Raw genomic sequence first — 10110 nt, forward strand, 5'->3', positions numbered from 1 at the left:
ATTGCTGAGATGGAAAAGAGAGCGCCAGGAGCCGGGCTCCTCGTCCTGACAACGCTTGGGACCCAGCTCCCTCCTCACCAGCTCCCTCCTCGCTTCTCACAGCAGCTGGAAGAGCTCTCTGAGGCCTTTCAACGCACCACACAGCGCCCAGTCTCTGTTTGCTGCTGGCAGGCTTCTCCAAAGGGCATCAGCTTTTGCTGTCATCATCTTCCAGCTTTCTTTTTGTTGCTGTTTTTTGGAGAAATCCCTGGGAAGTGTCCTCCATCACTCCCTCCTCCGTTATCACTCCTCTGCCCGCTGCTGCCGGCTCCCCTTGAGCTGCTGGTGCCACTGGTCCCCATTGACTGGGATAACTGGTGTGATGGTTCCTGGAGCTGCCTGTGGCCCTGTACAGCTTGACACGGGGGGAAGAGCAGGTGTGCACTGGGCAGCCCCCACGCCACCCTCTGCCTCAGCCCCGCACCCTCCGAGGATGTCCACGATGCTAAAATCGCCCATTGTGGCTGAGAAGCGCTGCCAGGATCCCGACCATCTGTGGTCACTAACAATCACAGGGTAGTTTTTGTAAGGATGCAGAAGTGCCGTGGCTGACGGCTTGGCCGCAGTTCATCACCGGTAATTAATTTTTCCTTCCTGAGTTCCCCTCGTGGGGCTGTCGGAGGAGCCGCTTCCTTCCCCTCCGGCCCCAGACTGCAGCGGAGCACCCCTGTAAGCTGGGAAACTTGGGTTTGAATAAATAAAACCATCCCTCTGGTTCTTCCCAGCGAGAGTGGTTCGAGAGCTAATTAACAGCCCAGGTTAATCTCTGGTGCAGTTTTCACCCTCTCCCCACCCCGCGTTTGGGAACGGGTTTGCCTGGATAAGCGAATGATGCTGAAATCCTTCAGTGAGAGGTGCTGTAAGATAATGAAGCGCCATCGATAACGAAGCAGAGACGGGGACTGTGCCAGGCTGTAGAGCCTGGTTTACTCTGTGTGGCAGATCCCTCCCTCCCGCGAACGGCAGCTCCATTCCAGCGCCGTTCTGGATGGATCGATAGGTTTTATTGTCAGTTTATTCAAGGTCCTTGGGTAGCCGTGGCTGGCCAGGTACTTTTCTTTGTTACCCTGTCAGCCGAGCTGCTTAATTTTTTTCCGTTTGCATTTTGGGCACAGTTTGTGACGAGTGCTGCTTGCCATCTGTCGGAGGAGCGATCCAGGATGGGTGGCATTTGATTTGCTTTATTCCTAAGGTCGTTCCTGTGAGCGGGTCGTTGTCGTGGCAGAAGTCACAGCTGGTTTGCTAATGCCGTTATTAGAGGGGACATGGCCACGTGGCTTCCCTTAGCTCACATAGTTCACCGACGGCGGTGAGTTCTCGGTGTCTGCGTTCTCTACCGGAGATATTTATGTGCATAGCGGCAAAAAAGGATGCTGGAGGTTGAAGCACCCTCAGCTGTTATGCCGAAAGAGCCGGGATGGAGTAATCAGAAGTACGTCAGGAGTACATCAGGAGTATGTCAGGAGTACATCAGGAGTATGTCAGCAGCACACAGGAGTATGTCAGGAGCACATCAGAAGTACATCAGGAGTATGTCAGGAGTATGTCAGGAGCACATCAGGAGCTCCGTAGCTCCGTGCAGCACCATTACTGTCTTGGCTACCAGATCAGGGCTCATCCCACGGGATGCGCAGGGCAGGCAGGGCAGGCAGCCGCTGCCCACGGGGAGCACCAGCGGACCCCAGACCTGCCAGGCTCTGTGCAGACACTGGCAGCATGGCAGGGAGCTGGTTTTTGCACACTGTCAGCTATTTTCACGAGCAATTTCAGGCTGAAGTTAAGAGCAAATGGCCATATCTAAACAGGGGATGTGGTGGGTAGGAGTTAATGTCTGCGTGCGTTTGGAGTTAGTGCCCAGCATCGCTGCCCGGAGCCGTGCTGGGACAGCTCGGGGCTTGCAGCAGGGCTGCATCCAGCTCTTCCCACTGGTTTTGGAGGCTTTGGAGCAGGGCCTGGAGAGCCCTGGAAGCAGAGGACTTGGACACCGCTTGCCTACGCTTTTCTTGGCCCTGGCAGCCATGCAAGTCTCTCGCTTTCGTAAGCAGCAGCAGATTCATAAACAAAGTCAAGGGAAAATATCTAAAAGCAGCAATGTCAAAAGTTCACACGCCGGGTGACTGAGCAGAAATTCAGGGCTGATGGGATGAAGATAAAAAGCCATAAAACTTCTGTTCTTCAACTACTACCAGAATAGGTTTTGTTTTGTTTTTTCTTTTTGGTTTTTTTTTGCTTTTTGAGAATTAGAGTGCAGCAAAGCCCCAGTAAAACTCTCCAGCATTCCGAGTGGTTTGTCATCAACGTCCAGGAAATTTCATGTGCCTCCGCCTGGTCCTTCCATCTGCATCTTCCAACTGCATCTTCATCCCCTGCAGGAACAGTTCTTCTATGAACATGGAAATACGGTGCCTACAGTAATAGCCACTTAAAATGTCTCATTATTGCAGTTTAACTGCTCATTAGCAGCTGGGGCAAACTGATTTCTTATGGGTTATGGCTGAAATAATTACTGGACACTCTGGGCCATTAAAAACCAGTTAATGAGTAGAGGGGGAGAAGGTGCAGATGTGGACACGCGCACGGCGCTGGCTGGGGAGGTTCCTCTGTAGGAAACCAGGCTGAGGTGTGTTGCCTGTGGGATCCAAAGTCATTTAAGCAGGAGGTAAGTTAAGGAAATCGTTAAAAAATTCATCTGAGACAAGTCTGACAACAGTCTAGCCACTGTACTAGTTCTAAAAAGTTCATTTTGTGACATTTTGCTCTGTATATGCTGAGTTACCTTTTTAAAAATTTTTAATGGAGCTGATTAGAGGCTGTGTAATTTCCAGAGGAGAAAAACATCGTGTTCCGGGAGTGTTGTCTGCTTCTGGGATACCGCGTTCACTCAGAAACCCTGACATGTTCTGTATGCTTGCAATAAAAACAGCGTGTCGGCTTTAGATGTGGTAACAGAGAGTAGTTCAAGGGTGAAACACAAACTAAAATTTCTCCATGAGGAGAAATCCACTGACAGTCTTTGAGCATCCCCTTGGCCCGTGCTCTTGTCCTGGCTGTTGACCTGCCTGGTTGGAGGAACCATTGGAAGCTGCTCTTTATGGCAGGTGAAGGATGAGCAGGGTCCGTCCCAGAGAAGGATTAAAGCAGGTAAGGTGGGAAGATGCTCGCTGGTATCTAGTGAACCTGGGGTTTCTTCCGCTTGGGTGTATGAGACTTGGGCCATACAGGCTATGCATTCCTCCATGAGCGCTGCCCATGGTGGAGCATCCCTCACTTCACGGTAGGTGTTGTCACTCAGATGGGTGTCACAGGTTTTGTAGTAAGCTGGGCTCAAGCCTTGTGCTCCGGTTGGTCAGCATCCCCCCCACCGCTGATGCTTTGCCCTGGCCGTCAGCCCTGTCCTTCTCCCCGCAGTGCTCCATGCCCGCCTGCGTCACCGCCTTCCACGTCACCTGCGCCTTCGACCACAACCTGGACATGCGGACTATTCTAGCGGACAACGACGAAGTGAAGTTCAAGTCCTTCTGCCTTGAGCACAGCACCGGTGCCACCAAGTTGCCCGAGGAGGCACGGACAGAGCCCGACCAAGCCCAGCTGGACTTGGAGAAGGTCACGCTGCGGAAGCAGAAGCTCCAGCAGCTGGAGGAGGACTTCTATGAACTCGTGAAGCCTTCGGAGGTGGCAGAGAACCTTGACTTAAGCGAATCGCTGGTGGATTTTGTCTACCAGTACTGGAAACTGAAGAGGAAAGCAAATTCCAACAAACCCCTGCTGACACCAAAAACGGATGAGGTGGACAACCTGGCCCAGCAAGAGCAGGACGTTCTCTACCGGCGCTTAAAGCTCTTCATGCACCTCAGGCAAGACCTGGAGAGGGTGAGTAGAGCTTTTCCTTCAGTGGTGTGCCCACGCGCTCCATCAGGGCTGCTTTGACCTGTGCTGGTGCCTATAGGTGGCAAAAGCCCTGTTCCCTCTTGACTTTTTGACCCCCCTAACAGTTGTGTCCCTTCATCTAGAGCGTTGTTCAGAAGAATAATGGTGCTCAGCATGCATGTATCATCGCTGCCAAAACACTGATGAAGTCAGTTAGTGATGGTTTCAGCTGAGGGTTCAAAAGAGCAAATGTCTGCGGGGAGAGGTGCCTCGGCAGGGCCGGGTGGGTGGGAGGCAGATGATGCTGCAGCGGCTTACATCCGCTGTATCTCAATAGTCTCAAACCACAGAATGGTCCTGTGCTGCCCCTCAGATGTGTTTCAGCAGCAAGGCACAGGAACACTTCATCAGTTACTGCCATTAAACATCAAAGAGGGGTGAGTGGCAGGAGGGAGCAGCAGGGCCAGCGGGCCTGGGCATTCCCTGCCCTGCCGCAGCCGAAAGGGGGTCGAGGAAAAAAAGGGGGAGGCAGAGCCGTGGCGGAGGATGCGGGCAGAGGATGCAGGCGGAGGATGCAGGCGGAGGATGCAGGCGCCCGCAGCTCCCCGCAGCACAGAGCATCCTTGCACAGGGGAGGGAGCAGCAGGCTCCACGGCAGCTTTTTTGGGGAGAAGAAAGATTGGTGGAGTAGCAGTGGTGCCGGCAGAGGGGACAGAGGGGGGCTGGAGAGGAGGAGGAGCAGCAAGGGGAGGAAGCAGAGGGGAAGATGCACAGCACCCAGAGTGAGAGGGCAGCGAGGGCAGGGAGGGGACGGGTGAGATAGTGCTGCTGCTGGGGGGGAGCATGGGCATGGCACAGGGCAGTGGTGGGACAGGGACAGGCAGGGCTACCCAGCCTGGCACACAGGGGCCAAGCTCCCTTTCCTTCTCTGCTTAAAACCTGAGCCCTGCCTGCTCCCCCCTCTCCTGCTCCTGCCAGGAGGATGAATCCATGGCCCCTGCTTGGGTCCTCCTGGCAGCCCACCTGGGGTGGAAAAGCCATGGAAGGGCTCAGGGGGTTGCTGGGAACACACAGGGAAGATGGAAAGCAGGAAAACAGCATTGCTTTGACCCAGTGGAGGTGATGCCACTGTGCCCTGAGCAGGGGGAAGGGGTGATGCAGGGGATGTGCTGCTTCCTGGTAGGGAAAATTGGAGGTGATGCTGCCCTGGCAGTGGTCCTGCCCCATAGTGATGCTGCCCTGGCAGGGGTGCTGCCCTGGCAGTGGTCCTGTCCATGCAGTGATGCTCCCTCGCGTATCCCTGAACCCTCACTTCAAGCTGCTGTGGGTCTGTGGGATAATTTAACCACGGGGAGAAAGACAGTACAGGTGAGCACTGTGTTCATGTCCAGGCAGGGTCTCAGCTCTGGACCAGCCCGTCCAGGTCCCTCACTGTTGTTCCCCATACAGGTCTTGGAGCTTGAGAGCTTTCTCCTGTGTAAAAGCAACTGCCTATTGGTCTCTTTTCCGTGACCCTGTTGGCCTTCATCCCTGCACTCATCATTGCCATCGCTCTGCCAGCCTGTCCCTCCGTTTCTCCTGCCTTTGCTGCGTCCTGTTCCCATCTCTGCGTTGGGCTGGTGCCACCGTTAATGGGTCTCTAGCACCAAGCTGGAGGCAACAGGCTGCAGCTGCCGGATCCGAGGATGACAAGTTCAACTCGCTTTTTTTCCCCTCATCTGCTTCTCTGTATTGTAAATCCAAACCAGGCTGCTCCACCTCCCTCTGCTTCCACTCGCTCCCAGCTTGACATCCCCGGCTGCAGCGAACTGCTGCCCACCTCTGGGTACAGCACTTGGCTCCAGGAGCTGCCGAATTCATCGACGCGGCACGGCAGCTTCTCTTTGATTTTTTTTTTTGTGTCAAAACTACGGGTCTTACCCAGATTTTCCCATTTTCCAGAGTTGCCTCCAGGCTTCATGGGTCATTCCCCATGGATGTTCAGCTCCTGCTTAGCAGCTCCCCGCCAGGTTTCGCTGCCTGGATGGGAAGAGCTCTTTGTTTGCTGTTCTTCCAAGAGGAGGAACAATAAACACCGGCCGGATCAAAGTCCAGTGCTTGGATGGGTGATAGGGGTTTAAATCCCATTGCAGCCAGCACACCCCGGGTACCCGATCCTGTCTCACGGCCGCCCCATGTCACCTGCAGGTAGTGAAGCATCCCATCAGATGGGGTCAGAGAAGAGCAGCCTGGAGGGGTTGGCTTTCAGAGGCTGCCCACAGGGCATCATGTTGCTATTTTAGTGTTTCCAGCGATTAATCTGGCGCGGGAATGGCTGTGATTTGGGGCTGGTAACGGTATCTGGATGCCAGGGCGGGGGAGGCAGAAGCCGCAGGGCAGATGCTGCGGGGGCCGGCGGGATGACGGCGTTTCCCTCTGCCATCTCGTCACTCCACGGTGTCAGCAAACTACAGCTATTGCCTGGCAATCCTAATCCACTTCCCCCAGTCTGTTTGGCCTTTTTTAACCCTCTTTGCCTTTTTTTTTTCCCCCTTTTAAGCTTTTCCCAAGAAGCAGTTGTTTATATTAGCTTTAACGAAAGCTGTAGTTTCCAGGCTTTCATACCAGCGTCTCAGCCCGGCGTGGGGAAGCAGCGCTGGGTGGTGTTTAGCTCTGGAAGCATGTGTAAATACCAGCAGTCTCTAAGCAGAGCACAAGGAATGTTTTCTTCCAGGAATATCAAATCATAGGGAAGAGATACTGCCAAACGCTTTGAGGCAGTTGTTTTCCTCATCAAGAAATTTTAGTTGGATGTTTTCTCCAATCCAGAACGAGAAAAGAGAACGTGGTGAGATACACAGCGTGGAGCTCGCTGCTTTGTGTTGGGGATTCAACAAAAAAAAGAGCAGATTTTTCTCCTGTGGACCTAAGTGTTTGTAAGTGGTCCATAGGTAAGATCGATGCCATTCGGGGGTGGCCACGGTCGTCCTGCTGCCTCCCCAGCCTTTGGTGCAGACGTTAGGTAAGCGTGGGGTGAGGTCTGTCCCTGTGAGCGTCACAAAGGCTCCCAACCCCGTAGGGACAGTCCCCCAAGCCTGGGAATACCCCAGCCTTCCTCTGCAGAGAGGGGTTTGAGGATGAGGAGGGGGAGGAATCACAGACATCACGGTCACCTCCTCCCTACCTCGTTAGGGGCAGTTTTGCTCCTTCAGAGCATCAGGGAGCCACATGAATGCTGTCAGCCCCCGTTAGCTGCTCTCAGCATTTGTTTTTTCACAGCCAAACCCCCGTTCCCTCCGAAGGGCTGGCTGCCCGCTGCAGCCATGGTGACAGAGCCCAGCTCTCCAGCCACCCTCACTCGGGGCTGGGACAAAGCGTGGCGCTGGGATTCCTCCCGAGACAGATGCCAGCGGGGATCAGCGGTGGCTCTGTCGGTGGCTCTGTCGGCTGGGGATGCTGGAGGTGTTTATCAGCATCCCGGTGTGATGAGCAGGTTTAACCGCTGCTGCCTTAGCTCACGCTAGCATTTACGTCTTGTGCTTTGCTGTTTGCATTTAGGGCTTCCCACTTGCTTAATTAAATTTCTCTTACTGGAACAAAACACAGTAGTGATTTGCAGGTAGACGATAGGGAGCAAGTGAATAACCTGGGGATGCTGGCCAGACATGGGGCAGGGGACCCGCACCGTACAGGGCTCCCAGCCTGCGCCAGCATCCCCTGGATATTTTGCTGTATTTTCTGTGTCCTGTCCTGGCATTTGCTTGGTTCTGTAAGGCTGACACTCAGCAGATGGGTGCCTCATACCTGCAGCTCCCAGCTCTGCCCATCCCTTCGCAGGGTCTCTCCCTCCCTGCAAAAGGAGCAGTTTGTGGATGAGAACTGGCATAATGCCCCGGGGCACCCAGGAATTTGGCATGTTTTTGTGCAGGTTTCTGTGTCAGGTGTGAAGAGGACACGTGCGTGATGCAGCGGCTGGGCTGAGGGCTCGGTGGGATGCTCAGGGCTCTGTCCGGCTGCTGGACCTTTGTGTAAATGTGTGATAATGCTCCTTCTACAGCATCTTCCCAAATCCTTCAGAGACATTAACTTCTTCATGTAGGTCTGTGACAATTAAGAGGAGATTAAACCAGCCGGTGTGTGTCCACACTGTTGCCATATCGGGATAAGGTGACAAAATAATTTGCCTGTTTCTCCCACCTCTGTTCCCGTTCTGTGGGTCTTGAACACCGTGTATGAGCAGCAGAGTTGAAGGCTGTGCTGCAGCAAGTGCTGGAAGTTAATCCTGACTAACGGGAGCAGATTAGCAGCACGGCCCCATTTGACTCCCGGCGGGCTGGGTTATTGGGGCTGAGTTCGTGCCCTCGAAGGGCAAACCCTGCCAGTGCGTTCAGGCATTTGATGGGAGAAGTTAAAGATTGACTGGCTGATTGTTCATGTTCAGAAGACAGGAGGGAGAGAGAGAGAGCCCCTGACATGCAGCACCCAACTGTCCCTCCACTTGGGACCCGCGGCAGGACGGTCCCCAAGCCTGGGAGCGGCAGTGACCGAGCTGTCCCTGTGCTGGGGCAGAAGCTTGGTTGGAGTCCCCAGGGTGGCTGCTTTGGTTTGGAAAGTGATGGTGAGATGAAGAGGAGTGAGTCCCAGGGATTGGGGATTTTCCTGGGCGGCAGAAGCAGCAACACAGCTTGAGGGGACCCGCTTTGACCCTGCCTAAACCAAACACTGTCTTCTGTGCTTTCTAGGTTCGAAATCTCTGTTACATGGTGACGAGGCGGGAGAAAATGAAACACACCATTTGTAAACTCCAGGAGCAGATCTTCCATCTCCAGATGAAACTCATCGAGAAAGATCTTTACCCAGGTCAGTACTGCTCGCCAGAGCTCGTTCTCGCAGCCGCTGTCCCTGCCACCCTCCAAAGCCAAAGACTCGTGCCCAAGCCTCAGCTCCCACCCCAAGGCAACCAGAGCCACCCCCTCCTCTGCGGTGCTTTTTAAGCAGGGTTCGGATGTTGGCTCTTAGCACATCTCCAGTTCTGTTCAGAAACACAATAAAACCATACCCCTTGTTTTCACACATCTCCATCCTCCTCTTCCTGGGAATGGGTCGGGAAGACCAAGTGCTTGGTTAGACGGTGATGCTAAGGCAGCATTTTGTGGACGTGGAGCTGTTTGGGAGGAGATGGCAAATCCTGGGCTGGCGCTGGGGCTGATCCACGCAGCTGGCTCCCTGGCACGGGTCGGCAGCCCTTGCTTTGGACTCTGCAGATGCCTTTGGCTCTGGTACGAATCGAGGGTTAAGCTGCTGCTGGGATGTCTGTTGCTCCTGGAGACCAGCTCCTTTCGCTGTGGTCGGCTGCTCCGTTAGTGGAGAGCATCACATCACGCTACTGCAGGCAAAGCCTCAGTCACCTTTTATTAAGGAACTGAAATAAAGTTGCTTTCCTTCTGTCCTATTTATTTTTTCCTTTTGCACAAGCGGTGCCGGGAGCCCACGGCTCCGGCTCCCTCCTCCCTTCCCTTTGGTGGCAGTGCAGACCAAAGCCCGTGGCTGCAGGATGGTTTTTCCAGCAGCAGCATCTGGTGCGTTGGCAGGCGCTTCCCATGGTCGTTGGGTTTGTGGCTTTGGAGTTGTGTTTGAAGCCGTCACATGGTTGGGGTTTCTGGAGGAACTGTCTGGGCTGAGTTTTCCTTGACAAAAGTTTCCTTTGATTGAAGTTTTGGAGGCTGAGAAATGCGGATGTTGAGCTGTTTGTGCCTCGCAGCTTGTGCAGATTCCTCTCCGTGGCCAGAGCGTGGGGCAGGGGGTGGCCGGGACCCCAGGGTGTGCTCCGGGGAGATGTGGGTCCTGCAGATCTCTAGTGACACAGGTTGGTGACACTGTGCGTTGGTCCGTACGTCCTCCCTGAACCAGTGATGGGTGTCCCCAGCCTGGGCACACAGCTGATGGTGTTCCCAGTTGTTCCCACCAGCCGGAGACCCGGCTTTTGCATCCCGAGAGCTGCTCCCGGGGTGTTTGTGCCGGGTGGTGCTCCCTGCAGCGATGCTGCTGCCCGGGGCCGTGGGACAGGAGGTCAGTTTGGGAATAACAGGCGGATAAAAGGCAAGAGCAAGAAGCTCAGATCCCGATGGCAGACGCCGTGTGCTGTTGGTGCTGGGCTCTGCAGGATTGGGGAGGAATCCTCCGGGGGTGCTGGGGGTTGGGGGTTCGCAGGGGCATCATGATGCT

General features: G+C 54.6%; 1 protein-coding gene across 1 annotated transcript in view; it reads left to right on the forward strand.

Moving 5' to 3' along the window:
• The window catches only part of JADE2 (jade family PHD finger 2), a gene marked incomplete at both ends in the record, with an annotated part of 23202 nt that overhangs the window by 7071 nt on the left and 6021 nt on the right, over positions 1–10110 (forward strand). The window contains 2 exon segments of the mRNA XM_010077591.1: positions 3448–3909; positions 8628–8745. Coding sequence (XP_010075893.1) covers positions 3448–3909; positions 8628–8745 — 580 coding nt within the window.

This window comes from Pterocles gutturalis, unplaced genomic scaffold (genome assembly GCF_000699245.1).
Source record: "Pterocles gutturalis isolate BGI_N339 unplaced genomic scaffold, ASM69924v1 scaffold2363, whole genome shotgun sequence".
Taxonomy (NCBI): Eukaryota; Metazoa; Chordata; class Aves; order Pterocliformes; family Pteroclidae; genus Pterocles; species Pterocles gutturalis.